This window comes from Hetaerina americana, unplaced genomic scaffold (genome assembly GCF_022747635.1).
Source record: "Hetaerina americana unplaced genomic scaffold, ioHetAmer1.1.p SCAF_3, whole genome shotgun sequence".
Classification (NCBI taxonomy): domain Eukaryota; kingdom Metazoa; phylum Arthropoda; class Insecta; order Odonata; family Calopterygidae; genus Hetaerina; species Hetaerina americana.
Window position 1 is genome coordinate 8935653 of NW_027286874.1, and position 21763 is coordinate 8957415.

Consider the following 21763-nt stretch of genomic DNA (forward strand, 5'->3'; position numbering starts at 1 on the left):
TGTGTGTGTTTATGTGTGTGTGTGTGTGTATGTGTGTGTGAGTGTGTGTGTGTGTGTGTGTGTACCATATCCCTCCCATGGACTACAGCCTTGACATGGTGGAAGGTCTTGTGCGTTCCGATGACCCTTAGAGCTATGCTAGCGGGAATGATGATGATTGCTCCTGGTAGGGTCATCTATGTGAGATAGGTCGGAGGTTAGTAGCCAGACGAAAGGTAGTCCATTCGTAGCGTCTGTTCCTCAGTAAGGCGGCTGCAAAGGCGTCTGACCCCAGTGGGGCGGCCATTAACTGATGGCGTTACGTTAAAAACACTATTGAGTACGGCAACGGGAAACCACCTCAATTATCATTCCCTAGAGTATAATTATGGTCACTAGAGAGAATATCAGTCCTGGCTAATGCAGGAATGGGCGCGAGTGGCCATGTGTCTCCCTCTAGTGGGAGAGGCAAGACTTCCTCAGCTGTCATCTTACGAAACCCTTGCAAAGGAAAACCGACAGCAGCAGGACAGAAGACCGAGTTAGTTAGAACAAAGTCTTGGAATGTTAGAACAATGTTGAAGGCGGAAAAATTAAACAATATTAATCGAGAGATGGAAAGAGGGGATCTAGATATTTTAGGTTTAAGAGAAGTGAGATGGAAGGATAGCGGGTGTGATAATTATAGAATTATGTACAGCGGCGGGGACGAGAGCCAACGAGGGGTTGCCATTATATAAAATAAAGAGGTAGGAAGAACCGTAGTCAACATAGAACAATTAACCGATAGAATATTACTAGTAGAGATAAAAGCAGAACCGACGAACTTGGTCATTGTTCAGGTATACATGTCCCCAATCAGTCATAAGGCGGAAGAAGTAGATAGGATATACGATCACTTAGAGGACTAAATCGCGTGAGTGCCTGCAAGGAAATACTATATTTAATAGTGATGAGAATTGGGGGATTTAAATGTTACGTTATGAGAAGAAAGAGATGGTGATGAGGTGGAGAACTACGGTTTAGGCCCGAGGAATGACCGCTGGGAGAAAGCAATTGAGTTCAGCAGGAGACAGGGGTTAGTCATCACCAACACTTGGTTTAGACACCATAAAAGGCGTAGGTATGCATGGAAAATGTTCAGTGACTCAGAAAGATATCAGTTATATTATATGATGGTTAGGCACAGGCTTAGAAACAGTGTGATCAATGGTCACGCAATGACAGTCAACCAAGGGGTTGCAAGTTGCGTTTCTGAGGGAGTTGTAAATTAAGCACAATATAAATGGGATGAGAATCAATATAAATAAAATTAGGTCTATGCGATTTCCCAGAATGGCAAAGGCTTAACTTAACATTAAAATAGGTTTTAATTAGTTTTTTCTTTGCCCCTTCATTAATAATGCCCGCTCCCAGTCTACAACCTCCATGAGTAAGATTCAAAAATGGCGTCTTATGAATATAAAATGCTTGCTGGTTGTGTATGATGACGTCAGCCACAGAAGGCAGCAGTCAGGTAAGGCTTTAAAGGTGAAAGTGTTCAGTCAACCGTCCTTATCGATTTCAATTTAAAATAAGTTTATTCAGGTGGAATCAAAAGACTAGGATGCAGGTCATGATTAACAATTAAAAAATTGAATTTATTGTTGAATCTTGAAAATTACACCCCCAATACTGAATTCCTACCTGCAAAAGAAAATCAAAACGACGATAAAAATGACATGATCAGAATTTATGTCAAATTCCAGATCGTTGCGCTGTGCTGGAAAGCAATTGATTCACGGTAAATACAAGCCATTAACGTGTGTAAGGAGGCAAAATTGGATATGTTGATCGGACGTCAGTTTAAAAGCGTCAATGTGACAAAGCAGTAATGACTTTTAACACTCCCGCACGGCCGTTGAGTATGTGTAAAATTTTACTCGAGTGATGTAATTGTCTTCGGGGCGCAAAGGAGATTGAGATACCAGGAACGAGATGTGTTTCGGGCGGAATTGTCAGATCTTAAGGATGTAATTAAATTTCCATCATGCACAGAAATCGTTTACGAATAGATTTAATTCCTCACTGTGAGGGTTTACGTAGTTTAAACTATATTGCTACGGTGATGCATAGCAAACACTATAATTCTTCAATGTTGGCTCGTTGATTGTATTTAAACTCATGAAAATTTCGTTGACAGATTTCGTTTAGGAAAGGTAAAAGTCATAGAAGCTCCATGATTGGTTCATCGATAGATTTGATGATTACTTGGCCAGTGAACTAAAGGGATAGAGAAAATGACCGACTAATTTAACAGTGCAAATGTAGTCTGAAGAAATATTTTTTGTGAAGTAACATATTAAATAAATACAATATGCATTGTGTAAAGTATCCGTTTGTGACACATCATTTCCATCTCGGTTGATAATTACATATTCAGACCAAGTCCGTATTCAGTTGACAATATTTCGCCCTTCCAATTATTGAAGATAGTGCCATTCTCTTACCTAGGACACTCTGTGCTATAACATCTGAATCTCCCGCAACATCTATAGGTATCATATATACTAGAAAAATACAATTACCCGTTTTGCAAAAAATATCTAAATTAGGATGCGTAACAAAGGTGAATCTGGAAACTAATTCAAATCTAATAGATAGCATTAATTCCAAGCTGTTTCGACAGACAAAGCATATTTTGTTTTATGATGACTTTTATGCCATTGTTTTTATTTGCTGCCCGAAATTACATAAAAAATTGCTGGATAATTATGGGTTCGTCGGTGTTTTTTTAATTATGGACGACAGAAAATGTTGGTCACTGAAGTGAAATGATAAGCGTGGATGGAAGGCTTTTAAAATATGCAGAGAAAAATGGCAAACGTGATATGTGCAAAAAGGGAAAAATACGGATACGTATTACGCATAGTGAGAAAGGAAAGAGGGTTGTTGGTAGACATCCAAATGAGGCAGGAAAGGGGAATGCATATAATTTTAATTGGTGTTGGAATTTTGAAGACTCTGATTGAGGGAAAAATGTGTCTTTTTATGTGAGGCTTTGTCTTATATCCATGCAAAACATTAATTTAATAGTCGATATTAAGACAATAATTATGGTACATTTGGTGGAAAATATGAATTTTTTGAATTTATATTTACATATAGCTCCGTATTATACCGCCGGCAGTTAACATTGCTTCGTGACTAAGGAGTTGGGACTTAGTTGTAATTAGTAAAAGTCTTAAAATTGAAAATATGCTCACCTCTTATATCCGGAGGATATGCACTACCAAATTAAATCATCTTTTATATGTACGTAAAAGGACAGTGAAAGAGAAAGGAAAATAAGGGAGCTGAGAAGGAATAACCATAATGATTCAGATTTTGCAAGTTATCCAACATACTTTGCATATGAAATAGCAAAAGCGTAGACAATGTTTAATGTTATTGCATAAAGTGTTATAAATGAAGAAAACTTTGGTGCTCCTCATTAAGTATTTTATTTTTTTCTTATTTCGATTCCGCGAATCATCTTTTGGCTGTGAAACGAAACTTTGTATCAAAACCAGTTCTAAATAAAACATACTTCGTGGAACAGCGAAGTTTTATTCCCTTATGACCATGAGGGACTGGGACCATATGGCGCATTTGGCCGGTGAAAATTAAAGATCTTCACCGTCTATGCTCTACCTCTCAGCTATTTTCCCGGAACAGGTTGTAAGGGGAAGCAAGTACCTGCATTTGAGTATACAATTCTTGGCATTCGAGGAATCTTTATCTTTTTAGAACTAACTCTGCAAAAGGAAAATCTAGCGTTCTAAATCTAAATTTATTTTCTAGCGTTCTCCCATCATTAATGCAAGTTTACGTGGCCATCCTTCTTATTCCGTCCTGGATTAGTCTCTTTGCCTATTATGGTTTTATTTTCACTATTGTATGCCAATTATTTTCTATCATGATGACTTAAACTCTTTCCATTTTCCTTGGAGTTATTTTACCTTGTGTGTATTGGATTTAACTCCTAGTTCTTTCCTTAGTTAACACACATTTCTCAATCTATATTCTATGGTACAGTCTTCTACTCTTAGGACGACTTTCACTAACAATGTTTCTCTCTATTTTAAGTTATTTTTACTCACTGGCCAACATTCTGATTCACATAGAACAGCCGGAACCGCCAAAACTTTTAATATAAATTGGGTCTGAGTTTCTCATTTTGTTTTACTTTTTAAGGACATTCCTTTTCTTCCACACATCCTCCATATCCTCTGGAAAGCGTCAACTATATGTAGTATGCCTTTGTCTTTTTTGTAAGTAATGCCTTATCCTAAATGATAGAAATGGGAGTGCTATTATAGTGTGTAATCTTCGAGGACAAGTTTTGGTCTCAGTGAGAATATTTCTAAAAATGCCTTTGTTTTTCATTTCGAGATCTTTAGGTTGCAAATGTTAGTCAGTTTTTGCAGTTTGTGTATCGTCATTAGAAATTTATTATCTGTCTTTAATTATAACCTGATATTTGGCAAATATCATTAGGTTCAAGTACCACGAGGGTCCCAGTGATATGTGTGGAGCTAAGAGGCCTCCCTTCCATTCTTTGAATCAATTCCAATCTCTAACTCCTTGATCTGTATAACTCCTTGATTTATGAGAATTCCGCCGTTACCATTTTTCCTGTATCAATTTAAATTTTTATGCTTATATATAAGCTTTTGTTACTCAAATTATATGTTTATAATATCCCCTTTTTATTAATGTTCCTAGTTTGCCCTGTAGTTCTTTTTTTACTTCCTTCTCCCTTTTTGAACAAAGAAATGACCATAGCTACTTTTCATTCATCTTGTGCTTCGTATCGTGTCCAACATACTATGTTACATGGATAAACAGTTTTTTTTTCTCAGATACATTCGATACTTTGTCAGTTCAGAATTAACTCCATCCATGCCAGTGGCTTTCCTGTTCGTTTTTCTATTGATATCGTACTTTTGTTCTTTCAGCTAATTGTTTTATCACCTATTACTTCCTCCCTAGAACTAATGCTATCATATACATATGTTACGTATATTAATGGATCACACCTTAACTATTATGATGTTTATCCATTCCTCTTTTTTATCGTATTTAATCTGGCAGTACCATTTCTGTTCAATTGAGATATCTCTTTAGTTTTTATGCTATTTCTTTTCATTCATGTAAATCATCTTCCTTTCATTTAATAATTCTAGCTCATGATGTCATTTGTGACTGTGATATATGTAAAATAAATTGTTTTACTTCCTATCATTTTTCTGTTGAAATTTTTTCTACGCTTTGTTTATAATTTCAAGGCTCACAATATCTCTTCGAACAATAAATTTTCCATTATAAATTTTTCTCTTCGCTAGTACTTCCATAGCAATTTATTTTATAGCTTGTTTATAATCTCTCATTGTGTATTTATGAAATGAAATCTTTACTTTGTTTTTCGATCATTTGTGTTAGTCTGTGTTAATACAACTTTCAAATGCTTTCTTCATCATCAGAATATTTCAAAGGCTTTCTTTCTTCTCGTACAAGTTTCTTTTCTGGGCTTTGCTTCTTCCATTTCGCCCATAGCCACATTTATGGCCTAATAAGAGGGGTAACTATGCCCATTTTCTGATAATATAGTCTCATTTAATTAATTTAGTCATTATCAATCTATGCCCATCCAAATCTACCGTAAACGGCTGACAACCAATAAAAACCGTCTAATCAGTAGCCGATCAGCTTAGGGCAGTTTTTGGATGGACCATGGCACTACACATTACTGTGTATATACCCTAAATAGCATGACTCAATAGCCGTAAACCCCATACTATATGTTACGAGTTACTCGCACAATAACTCTTCATTTAGCCTGGCATACATTCGACGTCGATTCAATTCATCCAAATTCTCTATTCTTTTCTTCCCCCTATCTAGAATTTTCAACATTCTTCCCTCAATTACAATCCATAGCCTCTCAGTATATCTTGCATGCATCCTTCAAAACTCTTCCAACAGCCGTGTCTCGATGCCTAGAACTACTTTTCATTTTTCTTTCCCTTTTATTTAACTTTCTCCAATCTTCTCCATTCACACCTTTCGAAAACCTCCATGACTGTCCTCAACCTCTTGCCTCAATGGCAAATTTTTCATGCCATTAATACAACCCTTCATACTAGGTTTTTACAAGTCTTCCTTTGGTCCTCATTAAGGTGCTTGCCATCAATTAATGTCTCTTTGTAATTGCTACAATAATTAACGTAATTCTTCTTTTCAATTTCCTACTACTCTGGCCGCTGTCCTTTAAAACACTTTCTAAATAGGTGACTTCTTCTTCCTGTTCCTGTTTATGTTCCTCAACTTGAACGTCTGTAATAGCCTTTCTTTTTCAAAAAATATATTATCACCTACTTTCCTTGCTGATTATTCTAACCATATACATATCATTCCAATCCTACATTGGATTAAGTAATGATGGTACGAGTAAGTCTTTGACTCGCTGCCTAGCCAACGCCTGATCCCCGCAAATCTGATTTCAAGAGTCCTACGCCTACTTTCACTCCAGCTGCAATTACCTCCCAGTAATTCATTAATATAACTAGCGGTATGGAACATTTTTGTCTTAACTCTCTGTCTTATACAACTCTCCATTTATCATCCGCACTGTAATTCGAGGCATTCACATGTTCCGGAATGTTAGCTTCTTAAGCCATAGTCATTATTTTATCCAGTGTGCACCGTAGACCGCCTTCTAAAAACCTATTACACATATTTTACTATTGATCTCATTAATTCTATTGAATCATGCGTTCTCATGAATCATTAATTCTATTGAATCAACTACTCTTTCTTAAGTCAAACTGGTGTTTGCCTAAGTACTCACTTGCGTTATTATCCATCATTTTTTTGATGATCGTTAGTAAAATCTCTTATCTAGTGAAATTAAGGTTTCAATCATAGACCCGTCGCATATTAATGCTTACCGCTATTTTAGGATGGGTATCAATACTGATCCAAGAGAGTCTTACCACAAAATTTCTCTTTCATAAATACAACGAATAATGAATGAGTTCATAAAACTCTCCCCTTCCTCTTTTTTCTATATCCTTGAGCATGTTTGCTGGAATAATATCTGTTCCCAGAGACTTTTTCGATTTAATTCAGTCTAAATTCTATCAGATGCCACATTCACGTATCCCGAGTCTAAGCTATGTGTATCATGTTCAGCCCCATTCATATTCCATTTCTATATTCAAACTCAATGGGCTGTTACCTATAATATATGATTCATCTGTTATTTTTTCCATCTTTTGAGAATCTCTTCTACTTCGATTGATATTTAATCCGTTCATTTCTAATAATCTATTATTTCTTTCTTAAATTAAAATGCCAGTTCCTTCACCTTTCTGTTTAGCAAGCACGTTTCGTTCGATCTTCGTAAACCCTCCGTGTCCTTGCACTTTTTTTCCCACCAGGTTTCGCTTGTCCACTTCGTTTCTCGTCTACATCTGTTGCGTAGCTCTTTGTACTTCTCTTGCTCTAAATCCTCTCTTCATGTTCTTCCATATTTATAATTCATCCATCTTCCATATTTATAATTCATCCATCTTCCCAATAAAATCTTCTGTATTCCATGGTCTTGCAAGCCTGTTTCCATTCTAAGTATCATTACTATTTCCTTTCCGCAGTCTTAAATACTTGTTTGAGTTTTTTTCTGTATGTATTCTTCCACACTCATCCGTAGTTCAACTTATATCTTCCCTCACAATAATATCTGCATATTTTACGTACTCCTTCCTTTTTGCTGGTTTTTGTCTACTATGTCCCATTTTGTAATTCTCCTTACCCCCCTTGTTCATTCGAATCTATAACACTTCATGGATACTTAATTTTAATCTGAGTTCGAATCTGCTTCCAGGAAAGAGTGAGACGTTCATGCTGATCCTAAATCTATGCATACCAATAATTTAGTTTATTTGATATCTGCCGCTGTCCCCAGACATTTTCCAAGTTACCCAATATTCATTATGGTGTTTAAACGAATTTTTAATTATAATTAAGCTAATTCTCTTACAAAACTCTTGAGATTTCTCCCCGCGGTCATTTGTCTCTCCAAAACCGTAGTCTTCTGACTCAATTCCGTCTTAAAATTCTCCTACTACTACATTCAAATCCCTCTACCCTATATAGTGTTTTCTTGGAAGCATATTTGAAATAATTTTGCCTTACTGTTCGTATAAAATATCTGTTTATGTTAGTGCTGCCTATTTATGTCCGATGGTCTGCATGTGACCCTGATTTTCCTTATGATTGCCCTTATTTCTTTCTCTTCTCATTGTTCTGCTCTTATCTCAAATAGTTCTACAAGGTTTGTATAAAAAGTATCGAATTGGCACCAGAAAACTATTTCCTATTCCCAAAAGTGAAATCCTCCCTCAAAGGACAAAGCAATGGTATCCTAAGCAAGAAGCGTACCCTTTAGGACCTGCCGGAAAGAATGTCGACGCCTAAGGAATATACTTCGAAGAATTTTGAGGTGTTTTAGGCATATCTGAAAAAAATCTTTTTTTCCGAAACTTTTCCCGATAATTCTTATAGAAACCATTATTATGTCGTTTATCCGTTCCTTGTTAATCATTCTACTTCCCATATTTCTATTCAATACTCTGGCCGCTCCACGTTGACTGTTATCCCCTCCTATGTATATTACAGGGTAATTATCGCTCCAATAATCCAGGCCATCTTTCCAAGTTACTCGCATAGGCCTAACATGACTATATTTCCTCTCTCCACCTGTCCTTTAATAGTTTCAAATATCCTCGCCCTCGGCATCATCCTAACATTTCGAATCTATTCTAATGGTGCCTTACCTCTTCTTACTCTTTCAGGCAGTAACATTTTATGGGCAAATATTTATGAAATATCTAATAAAAGGCTGCTGGTAAACTATTTCTATATTGATCTGGAAAAATATTGATTAAATTGGAAACATATTCCTGGGATTATCAGATCCGGCGCGCTTAACATCGCCCTAACTCCTGCAAGCCTAACGAATGATTAAAAAGTATGTACGCCTATAAATAGCCATGTCTTATCGAGATAAAATGTTGGATCATGATCGATGAAACTCCGTCGAGGATACGCTCGTGTCCAATAGGTTTCCTTGCTCTCAGGGGAAAATTACTGATGTAATGCAGTAAGTAAATGTGCTTGTAAATTAAAACAGATTGCGAAGTTTGCTCATAATTGTTTTTATACTTCACTTGTCCGTTTATCCCTTGCTTTGATGAGAATACGTTTAATATATCACAGCGTAGATGCTAGAAAAAGTGAATTATTTCCGGTGGAAATAGATATTTTGGAAATTTTGGTAAAAGAATACGATGTAAATATACCACAAAATATTTAACTGATAAATTTCATATCGAATATATTAGTTATAGTTACTGTTGCCGAAATTTACTTCTTTTTACAGAAATTAAGGTTTCTGAATTTCAATACCTTCGTCCCTGTGCATTTGTAATACTCATGAATATTAGGTTATACTCTGTGCCTCTATTGTATGACCACAATCATCATTCTCTATAGTGAAAACTGTTCAGTCATCATAAGCCGTTACTAAATCCATTATAAGATTTTATTAATATTTCCCAATAACAAGGAGAGTGCCAATAAGGATATTTCTGTAAGTAACCGAAAAGGCTGCATACTACCACGTGTGATATTGTTGGCGTCCTTTGTAAAATTAGTGCAAAAAAGCAGGAGAACAATCTGTGAAAACCGAATAACTAAGAAACTTGGCATAATGCCAGTATAGCTCTGGAAAACCCTTGTTGCGCCGAGCAAAAGAAAAGGCACAATACTAGTATATGTTGAAATTCATGAAGATAAAAACGGATTTTACATTAGCAAAACTTTTCATTAAATAAGCACTGAAAATTTATTTTGGCATGGGATAGTTTATTAAAATAGAAATAAGTGGTTTTGTAAATTTCTACGAAAACGAAGTTTCAACACAAAGAGTCATCTTCATGCACAAAACAAAGTTTGGTCTTTTGCTTGAAGATAAACCTGTGACTTGAAACGTGCGTGGTTCAATAAAACTTTGCCTTTTAAGTTTAAGTAGTATAACTTTAGAATATGAATCCAGCCAAAAACTTCAAATCTTACATTATATTAGTATTAGGTGTCATAATACTCAGTTTATTACTTAACCCACCAAATCAAATGAATTTAATACGTGCTTGAGTGACAAAAAATTACTTAATGAAAAGAAAATCTGGCATCAAGAATGTTTGGAAAAAGTATGTTATAATGCAATTGCTTTCTGCGGGTTCAGTTACTTAATTCTTGACGAAGGTACCGTTGTTGACTTGGTTGATGGGCGTTGTTCTTGTTGTTGTTGCCTGTCATTTGTTGGCTGCAATATCTGTGAGTACTTCTTCACTACCGCAATTACATTAGAAAATTATTTTTCAGGAGAAATTTTTTATAGTGATTTACAGAAATAATGATACTTAATTTAGTGTATTACAACCCATGAAAAGGTGAAAGGCAAATGCTGTATGTATGATGTAGATAAGAATGAGTGATAAGGGTTTTTTGGGTAAGGATTTTAAATGCATTGGTGTCTTGATAACATTGCGTTAATAAACAATCATTTGATATTAATCAAAAAACACTATAAAATCGGTCATAAGGTTACATGCAATCATGTGACGCTCGCACACGGTTGATTTTATTTTCATTTTCCATTGTTGAAGCAGCCATCTCTTGTCGTCGCCAAATTTTTCCCTTAATAGCATCAAAGAAATCTTATCTCCAAACTCCATCCTATTGGCGTCATGCCTTTAGAATCAACTTCAACATTTCTCTCTATAAGAAGCTTATTTATGAGTTCGGGATTGCTGTTTGATGTGTTTTTTTAGTCAGGGTTGAACGAGATGCACCAATTCAACTTCAGGCATTCTTTGTGTTGTACATCACCTCCTTTGAATCTGGTTTGGAAAAATGCAACCTCCATTCTTAGAATTTTTCCCACTCATAGGCGTTGCAACTGGTGCGATAATATGCAAATTAGTTTTTCGTCTTGAGATCAGTCCTTTACTATTACCAAAACTTACTTATCAACCCCTCTCCAATGACCTCCCTTTCATCTTTTCCCCTTTGGTTTCTTGGTTGATGTCATCGGGAGTTGACACGCTCATAGTAGTGAAGACCTTTCCAATGCGCGCATTTTTGTCTCCCCCCCTCCCCTCCGAAGACCTTCAAATATCCGCTAAATAGTTCGTCGAATCGCCGCCCGGCGATATGGGAGGAGCCACGGTCGTCGCCGTCTCTCTCTCTCTATATATATACTGGGGAGCGGCACAGGGAAGGGTGTGGGAGGGGCGAGGGAGGGAATCGCTCGGAGGAAAGGGGCGGAGCGGGGGAGGAAGGGGTCCGGTTGGGGCATGGAGAACGGGAGAGGCTGTGGGAGCCGAGAGGGGGAGGGAAGCATTTCCTCTGTTCCGAAGGGCGCCGCCGCGGTACCGAGGGTAGTAGGGTAGTGTGGCGAGGTAGTGGAGGGGGGAGTAGGGGAGGGCGGGGAGGAAGTGTGGAGGGGCGGGAAGGAGGGAGGGAGAGAGAGAGAGAGAAAGAGAGAGGATGAGGGAGGAGGAGTACGTGTACAGTGAGGTCCCGAACCGCGGGAGGTGCGGCAGACGGATCGGCGAGGAGGGAGTTCGAGAGAGAGGGTAAAAGAGAGGAGGGAGTGTTGGAAAGAGGGAAAGGGGGGCGTGTAGCAAGGGAGGAGGAGGGTGGCGTGTGTGTGAGGGAGAGGGTTGAGAGGCAGTGTTGTGTGTTGGTGGTGGTAGCGGCGTTGGCGGTGGTGGCGGCGGTGGAGGCGTGTGCTGGCGCATTCGACAGGGTCTCTCGCCGGCCTCGTCCTGTTCTCTCTCTCTTTCGCCCTCTCTCTCTTGGGTGCATCGTCTGTTCGACCGGATTCGCCCCTCGTGTTTTTCAAACCATCCTCCTCCCGTTTCCCTCCTCCTCCACCCACCCCAACCCCCTTACGTCCCCCCGCCCCCCCATGCTCCCCCCCTTCCCCCACCGTCGCTCAACCTGTGTGCTTCGAAGTCCCCATTCGTCTCCGCGAGTGTGCTCCGATACACACACACAAACGTATTCGATCACACACACACACACACACACGTTAATCTCTCACACGGCAGTCAGGCAAAACCGATCACGCGAAGGAAACCCCCCTCATATCGCACTCATCTGGTGTTCCCCGTTGTTTTCCGTTTTCAATTATTTCTGGAGAGAAAACACATCAACACACTCGGACTGTATTATGCGATGGCCGTAATAAAAATGAGCCCGGACGGACGCCACAATGGCTGAGAGATTCCCTACATGACTCTGCATCACGTCTTGATTTACGCTCTTTCACCTCCCTTGGCGTTTTTCCATTGACACGCTTCTCAATAGTCGTTCCTTTGGCGGGGATCAGGCCCCGTGTCGGCTCCTCGTGGCGTGCCCCCACGACTGGCCGCCGACGAAAGAGAACCGAAATCGCTCCGACCAAGCTCCGCTGGCCCTTGGACTTGTTGGGGGCTCTTTTTATATACTCGGACCTCGAAAAGAGTCCAACGTAGGAGGTCTTTTTCGGCGTATGCTTGTCATTCTATATCTCTCCTCCATCTCGACTCTCCTTTTTCTCAGATCCTCCCGCCAGCCACGATCCCTCACAGCGATCGTAAACAAGTCAAGCCGGTGTGTTGCGAACGGATAAGACGGAAACACATATAGAGTTTATATATACGTATATGAAGTCATATGTTGGTCTTTCCATATATCTCTCTGTAGTCACCATTCTCTACCCCTATGCGTCACGTTTTCTCGCCAGGGTACATTATAAGGAAGAGACATGAGGGATATACAAAGGGAAGGTGTGTGGAAACGGAGTGTTTTTTGGATCGTGCGTGGAGGGATTGAAATATTTTACCTTTCACCCAAGTTCAACAACGTTCCCTGAGTGATCATCTGTTTAAAACAACATTTCCCAGTTGCCAAAGTGTAATTCTTCTGGCTCTATCTAGCATAAGCAACATTTTTTGTCTAAAATCCCCATTAGCACCCTCAAATTCCCTCCCTTCCGGCGACTACCGCTCTATCTCTTCCCCCCTCTCTCTCTCTCACGAGTAAATCACTCTCAGTATCTCCGCGGGTGTGAAACCTTACGTGTGTCTCTGATCGTTTGCAAGTGTTTAGTCATCTGAACTTTAATAAAAAAACTCTCGACTCGGTATGTTGTACTAATGTCTTCCAAAGATACAGTCGTATCCCTTCAGTGTGCTCCCGTAGTGTATGTGTGTGTGTTTTATGTGCAGTGGTCTTGTGAGTGATTATATCGTATATTTCATATATGCGTATTGACACCTGTCGAGAGAGTTGGACGGAAATATCGCTTGTCAATTGACGGTGGCAAGGGAATAAGTTAATACACTCGCACGTTTCCACGAGCACGGTGAGAGGTGTTTCTCTTCCCCGTGAAGCTCCTGCCATGAAGCACGGCGGGGAAGGAAGGGCCGGGAGTTGGTGGCGGTGAATAAACGGGGAAGACCCCCCGCACGGGCCGCGTGTTGCTGCGTCGATCCCTCGTTAAATCCCTCGCTCGAGAGTGTTTGTGAGAGAAGAATCTGGGTATGGGCCCCGCCCAGTGTGAACTTGCGGGCGTCCACCTGTGTTCTGTCAGCCCCTCTGCGTCCCAGCAATGTGCTCCAGACGATTAAGAGCGGAGGAGGGCAAGTTTAACCAGGACGTCACCGACAGGACTCCTTTAACTCCGTCTGTCGTGGCCGCTCCTTTACCTTCCCCAAATACTTGCCCAAAAATTTCTTCCGGGGTCGTTAAACTCGCCTCCTTTTACACTATTTAAATATCTCTCTTTCTCTTTATCTCATTGTTTTTACTCCTCCGTATCATCTGGCTCCTTCTACGTGCCCTGCAACACTCTCATTCACCATATTCTTCATTTATGGCCAAGATCGCGAGATGCGTGACATCTCGCGAATAAATTTTAACAAACCACCAACCCAGGATATTTACTTAGCCCTGCTCTTTATCGGCACCAATCCCATGGGATGAAGTAGGAGTCGATCTTTCCGCATGTCTTCGGGAAAAAGGTTATGTGTCGCAGTTCATCCAGCGTGAATTCCCCCAGGGTACTAAAAGGAATCACGATCCTTCATTGGCATTGAGTGTTCACCATGCCGTCCTGATCCGCAGTACATGGACATGGTACTTAAGTGAATTCCTTGGAAAAGACCAAATAAAAGGATTCCAAGTTGACCGTTCCTCTACTTTATGCTGCGCCACTCGCCGAAAACCTTCCCATGAGATAACGAAGCGATAACTTCAGCGTTGCCTCGGCCGGGCGACCCTCTGCCCGGAGACCAAAACAACGCGCGAACCAAAACGGAATTAAAGGCGGCGGCTAGAGAGCAGGAGGGACGCACGTCGACGAGGGGGGTGAAGGGCGACGTCCTCGGTCGTCGGTAGCGCGTCGGATGCTGGTAGGGAGCGAGTGCTGGCCGCGAAGCCAGGGATTCCGTCACAGGTGCGACGCTAGGGCGTCCAAGTGGGGGGCGCGGGGAGCCATTGCGTCGTCCCTTGCGGGGGCGGCGGGCCTGGGGGGGCGGAGGAGGGCCGGAGGCGGGCCAAGGGCAAGAAGAGGGGCGGCGGCGGCGGCGCGGGAGGAGGCAAGAAGAAGAGGGGCGGCAAGCACAAGCGCAACAGGGGGGGATCGGGGGCATCGGGCGGCGGAGAACAGCTGTCCGTGCTGATAGAGGAGTCACTGTCGGCTGGCGGCACGACCAGGGCGGAGGAGGAGGGCGTCGAGGCCCTTGCTGATCGGGAGCTTTTGGTGCTGCAAGCGGCAGGCGAAGGCAACACAACCACTTCCGCCGCCCCCACCATCTGCAGGAGGAGATTCGAAGTGAGAGAGGGATCCAACGGGGATGTGGCGAGAGAAGATACGCCACCCTCATCACCGCCGACCGGGTTAGACACCGCTCACCGCCGGAGCGACGCCGCCGTCGCCACTTCTTCCGCCGAGGAAGCTCGCGAAGACCGCGGGGAGGAAGAGGAAGATTCGGCGTCTGCGACCACCGCACACTTCGCGGGCTTCGAGGTGACGGCAGGTTCGCCTGATTCGTCCACCACGGAGGGTCCACGCGCCAAAGGATCCGGGGGCAAGGGAGAGGAAGGAGGAGGCGTAGGCGGGAGCTATAAGGGCTTCTGCGAGTCGGGCGGAGGAGGAGGAGGGAGTATTGCTGACTGTAGGAGGGTTAGCGAAGCCACGCTGGTTCCATTAGAAGAGCTGGAGGAGGAGGAGGGGAGCGAGGGAGAGGAGGAGACGGAGAAGGAAGTGGAGGAGGAAGAGGAGGAGGAGACGTGCTCGCCTTTACCGGCGCTCCGATTTGCCGCCTCCTTGGCCAGGAGGCGGATACCACCAGCGACGGTGGAGGACGTAGAGGAGGAAGAGGAGGAGGAGGAGGAGGAGACGGCCAAGTCACCGCTGGCGAGGTTTACCGCGGGAACTGCGGGGATAGGCGCGGTTGCTGCCATGCAGGCGGAGCAGGGGAGCATCGGAGCCCTGCAGCGCTACCACAACAGATACCTGCGCAACAGAAGGCACACCCTCGCTAACGTTCGGTGAGAGACTTTCCCTCCTGACGGAATGGACGATTTTTGTTTTGAGTGTAGAGTTTGATGGCTCCATTTTCCAGGCTACCTTGTACCTTTTTGACAAACTTTGAGGAATTTCCTTCCCACGACTGTTTTAAGCCTTAAGAGGGTCTTCTGAATCCGTCGAATTGCATCATTTTCTTTCGCGGTTCTCCTCTCACCGAGAAGATACGCATGCACGTGTTACTAATTACTTCTTATAATCCATGCGATTAATATCCGGGGCACGTTATCTTGACGTTTTAGTGACCGCGGCCGTTTTTCAATTTGCCCTCCAGGATCTTCAGGAAAACCAATTATTTAAATAGGAATATAAGGAGTGATGTGTTGTATGTTGTTTTATAATTTTTCGATTGAATTAGATTATGTGGAAGAAATTGGTGATGCTTTTCAAGAAGTTCTCTCAAGTTTCCCACCGGGTCAGGTTGGCGTATGGTATTCAACCAGCGTATGCCCGGCGTATGGTATTCAACTTCATGAATACAATGCGCCGGGAAAACCTAAGATCCTTCATTGGTGATGCTTATTTGCCGCTAATTGGGGGAAATTTCAACTCGGTGCGATTCCGCTAGAATTTGTTATGTTTAGTCATCCTTTCGAATGTCACATGTCTCTCAATTATTTAAGTGCGGATGATTTTATGAAGTTTCATTTTTGTGGAATTTTAGTTGTTTTTTTAAATAGATAATATTTAAACTTAAATTCTCTTGTAAATTAATGAGCTTTTGATTTAATCGTGTTCTAAAAATGTCGTTCGCCGTAAAACTTAGGATAGACTAAAATATTTACAAATATACCGTGTAACTTGAGACAGGTTAACTCTCCTGCCAAATTACAGACAAAATGTCTTTATGTTCGTGAATTTACCCTTTTTATTAACTTAACGTAGAAGACTTTTAAGTTGCCTTGTCCGATTTTAGTGAAATGAAAATAAATTCATTTCCATTCTCTTGATTGAGTCATATGGAAGATTCATTTGCAGTAAGCGTAGCATAGTGTCAGGCATAAAATTTTCAGAGGGCTCTGTGATCTCGAGGAGTGTTTAATGAGTCGGGAATTCCGCTATCGCTCCAGCGGCTAGCAGAGCGCTCACTCATAAACGGCGTCACATGCGACGAAGGAGTTTCACTCCAAATTTTCCTCTTATGCTCTACTCTCAGCATTGTCCGTTCCCAAACAAAAAATGCTCTTAGTGTCGAATTCAATTTTACCTGCTTCCTCTTGCTCCAAAACTCGTATTTGTAGTGAACTGAATTAGCAATGAAACGACTTAAGCGTATAGTGGGAAGTGAAGCGTAAAGTTAAAGCTCATTTTTCTCACAGCCGTGGCAGTGGGGTGGGTAGCGTTTATGTACCATGTCCTATTAAAACGGGCATGGTATTGTTCGTTAGCTCACTAGTGGAACGCTGAAAGGATTAAATGCTCTTTTCTCAAAATTATTAAGCTTCTTCTTGAGCAAGCGGCGGCGTAGGAGACATAGCATAGCGTCAGTTAAGGAGGACGCTTCAAGACAAATGCGTCTCGTGACTTGACAAGTATAGCCTTAATCGAGTTTATTTAGTGACTGGCGGATTATCGATGATCACAGTTGACATTTGCATGCACTGGCCAATGGCTGGTGTTGAAATGAAGTTCCGCCTTATGGCCTTCTTGCTCGTTTTAAAGATAGCTATTGATGGATGCAGTCCAGATAAATTCATTGCCAATACCAAATGTTAACGCCCTTTCCTGGCATTTTTTATGTAGGTCTGGTCTTATTGGTTGTAATCTCAGCCTCATCAATAATGCTATAAGTTAATGACTGAATGTAAGATTGTTGGTACAAATCCGAGGTGTTCGGATTAATCCGTTTAATGAAAGAAGAGATACTGCTATAAATTCTCACGTTTTTTGCATGATGTGACCGTACCTGATACAAGGAATTATTAGACATATATTGGATATTTTGAATGGAAAATAATTAGGAAGAAACAAAAGGAAAGGGTATTTTTCTGGGATGCACTTCCTCGGTGGTTATTCTACACTTAATGTCGAATATAGGAAGCAATAGTAGTTCATTCGAGGAATTGAGATGTCATTCTCGGCTTGACGGTGGAAATACAGGATCCTGTATATGTTCCAAGATTATGAATAAGACTTAATAATAAGGGGCAACCGGTTTTAAAATTCGAGGAGGTGCTCATATAGTATTTCATTTTTTACTCTTTTGGAAGAAAAGGCATTATTTAAATTTTAACTGGAAATCAAAAGAGCTTTCATGGCCAGAAATATCCCCGTATGTATGCCGTGATTTTTTCCCAATTGAGTCAAATCAAACCTCGATGTAATCGTATATATCCTGCACCTCAAATGAAATCGTTTCTCGCTTGCCTTTTTTTACGGGCATACGACGGCCGATAGGCTTTCCTTGAATGTTTTTCGACGACCTTGTCATCCCGTCATTTCTGTGGCCTTCTGAGCATTTTGCTGAATCACAAAGTGAGTATTCAACTCCTCATTGGAACAAACTCGTGCGTTGTTCTTACATTTAATGGGAGAAGATGAAATATTGCTATTGAAATTTAATGACCCGAGTCTTAAAGTCAAATTATCCCTCTGCAAGTTGACTATGTTGAAAAAATATCTGCGACAACAAAGGCAGACTTTATAAAATGACGGTCTGCGTACTTATGTATGAATAATCTGGTTAAAGTCATTATGAATTGTTTATTGGTCATTTCTTACTAGTACCATTTTTCGCATAAATAACTCATTTGAAAAGTACTAATGATTCGAAAGACAAATATTTCTGCGTGCCACAGTTCACTTCGCAGAAAGTAGCATATGTAAACCAGACACAGTTTTTGCTGCATCCTCATCCACTTAGACCCCTCTTGAAGTATTCAACTGTCGAAATTTATTATTTTTCGATGGTGATTTTATTTATCGTGATTTGAATCATCAGCAGTTCACAATGCACTATTCGGTCGAATTTCATAAGTTGGAGTTTTCACCATTGTGATAAAATATACGTTTGTAGAGGGTTATTTTTAATATAGCGTTGCAACATTCAATCGTCTCTTTTTTATCAATTTTTTTCACACAATGATCTCAAAAACACGTACTGGATATGCCACGTCGGTTCAGCTTTCCGCATGAGTAACTCAATTCGCATGAAAGGAACAAACGCATCCCAGAAATTCAAAAATCTCTTTCAATATCGAAGTAAAAGCTTCCCTCGCGATGCCTACCGCGATTCACCCCTCCCACAAGGTTACTTTACGTTCCCTCTCCAGGACCGCAGGAAGGCCCCTCGACGGCATTTTTGCCGTTCCGAGACGCATTTTCGAGGCTGGGGTGAGGGCGATGGAGAGAAGGGAGGGGAAGAAATACAAAAGAAAGAAATCACAGCACCCCTGCGACACTGCCGTTGCCCTGAACTCTGCGGAGGCCTGGTGCGCCGAGCAGGGGCGGAAGGGCCGACTCAAGCGCGGGGGGTGAGAGGATGGGGCAAATGGCCTTAGCAATAAAAACGCTTCGGCTAGCGTCTCCAAATGGAATGGGGAGAGCAGGGCAAAATTCGACGGCGGGATGTTTATAATGGTTGGTATTCCGAGGCTTTTGGCGACAAAAGGGAAATATATTTGGGCTTTGCAAATCTGTATGTCAAATAGCGCCAGGAGTGGAAATTTTGCGCAATGTGAACCACTTAATGGTTGCTTTAAGCAAGGACTCCCCTGTCACTGCTTTTCTTTTGGTAATATTTTCATCACCATTTTTACTCAAATAAACGTTTTACTGCAGTAAAAAGTTGCGGCATGCGGGGGAAAGGAGCTTGCTACATGATGCGTATATTTGGTATCAATTTCTCTTATTTTCGGTCTTAGTGTCATTATTCATCAAATATTAATGCGAAAGTAATCAAACGAACATTCTTGTCAATTGCTACGATTATCCAAACGATGTGAACCCCATCGATAATGCTGTAATACCGGGTGCGACAGAATGGACTCCCTGATTTGACGGGTAAACTGTTAAAAAATTAAGCAAGATAACTTTTTTAAATTCTTGTTCCTGGAAATGAAATTTTATATAATTTTATTTTCATTAGGTTTCAAAAATTATTTCATCCAGGTGACGACCTTGGTGAGCGATGCACATGTTTAATCGTTCAGAAAAGTTTTCGAAAACGTCTCTCCGCATGTCTTGCGTTATTCCAGCGATTACATCAGTAATTGTCTCCTCAAGAGCTTCCAAGGTCCTTGGTCAAACTTTGTGGACTGGGCTTAAAACCAGGGAGCGAGGGGGCCATGGAACATCCCCTCGTCAGCAGATCAGGCAGCCGGGAAATTATTCTTGCAGGATTTGGCGTAAACGACTGGCGGTATGAGTCGTGGCACCATTCTGTTGGAACCAAAAGGCTTCTGTGTCATATTCCTCACCATACTTTTAAATTTTGGGCAGTCAAAGGTTCTCCAGCATCTCACAATATTTCACGGAGTTCACAGTAACAGTTGAACCTCGTGATTCAAAAAAGTAAGGCTAATACCTATGGAGGACACAGCGCACCAAGCGGTCGGTCACTTTGGGGCTATGACGAAGCCTTGGGTGAAGTTCAATAGGGTTGTCAGTTACCCTGTAGTGAAAATTTTGATTATTTACTGAGCCGGAGAAGTTATAATGGGATTCATCGCTACACCAAAGAATAGTGTCGGGTTGCACAGAGCTTAAGATTGCAATTCAAGCAATTGCACGTTTCGCCTAGTCTTTTGAATTCAATTCTTGAACAACCATCATCTTGTAGGGGTGTAAGTGAAGGTCAGAATGCGAAATTTGCCATACAGGTCTGGGCAATATTCCAAGAGCAGCAGCATGTTTCCGCGCAGATTGCGATGGAGGCTGTTCAATGGGCGCTCTCACTGCTACGATTGTCAGATGTCCGCACATTTTTAGGTCGCCCAGCAGGTTTCCCAGGAAGTACAGCTCCTGTCGCCAGGACAATAGTAATCCATTTCCTGATGGTTTTAGCGTTAGGAATCCTATCATGACGAGTCAAACCAAACCGCCTATTAAAAGCCCTATGTGTCGCCACCACACTATCATTGTTTTTAAAGAACGTTTCTACGACAAAGCCTCGATGCTTACCAGGCCACTGCATGGTAATTACTAAAAATGGTGTTATTTTTCCCAGCTAACGCCACTACTATTCTTCCGTTGATTTACCTTCGCGTTCTTCAGTAATTTTTTAAACTAAAGAGTCTATTGTCTTACCCTGCATAATAAAAAAGTAATCATTCTATTGTGAGGATCATTTCGCGTCATACCCATATCGGGATAAACTTAAATAGCTACATTTTGATCATTAATGCTCGCCGCTGACATATCATTTGCAGTGATGCACTTGTCCAATTGTCGTGGTAACGCATGAATATGCATTAAGAAGGAATTTTATCTTTCGACGCTATGCTACTTTTATCCGTTTTCTTTTGATGGACCGTGTTGCAGGATAACGCTTTTAAGAGAACGAGGGAGTTGGTGCTAGAAGTGGTTGAGTTATGTTTCAGTTGAGTGACCACCGAGCGACGTTTTGGTCTTCTTCTCACGTGGAAAACTTTAAAAACGTATCCCATCTCTGTGAGAACAAGTGTGTTATACACTCGATGGTATGAGGTTTGACTACGTTAAAATTCATTTTTGAGTGAAAGAAGAATACGAGGTATTTTCCTCAAAACCTTTTATTTGGTACAACTAGTTTAGACGCATTGAAGTCATCTTTAGGTACGAGTAGGCAAGTGTAGCAAAACAGGCTAAACTCTACCGAACAGTGACCATAAATAATAGTTTGGTAGCACCTGAGGATGACGCCTATGCGTTGAAACTAATGATATCAAAAACGTGTTTTGAGGAAAATATTTCCTCTTTCATTCAGCGAGTTTTTTTAATCTAGCATACTCTTGGGCTTCATTAAATTCACGTGGAGTTTGAGGGTATTATGGAAATACATTTTAAATTGATTAATGAGAAATTTGACGTCTTACAGTTCATTAAAAGAAAGAACCGCGTACATTTCCACCAAATTATATT

The 21763-nt window shown here is 41.3% G+C and overlaps 1 protein-coding gene across 1 annotated transcript in view; it reads left to right on the plus strand.

Moving 5' to 3' along the window:
• The window catches only part of LOC139691075 (myristoylated alanine-rich C-kinase substrate-like), a 438603-nt gene that overhangs the window by 81685 nt on the left and 335155 nt on the right, over positions 1-21763 (plus strand). The window contains exon 2 of the mRNA XM_071588812.1: positions 14582-15666. Within this exon, the coding sequence (XP_071444913.1) occupies positions 14582-15666 (1085 nt within the window). The remainder of the gene's footprint in view (positions 1-14581; positions 15667-21763) is intronic.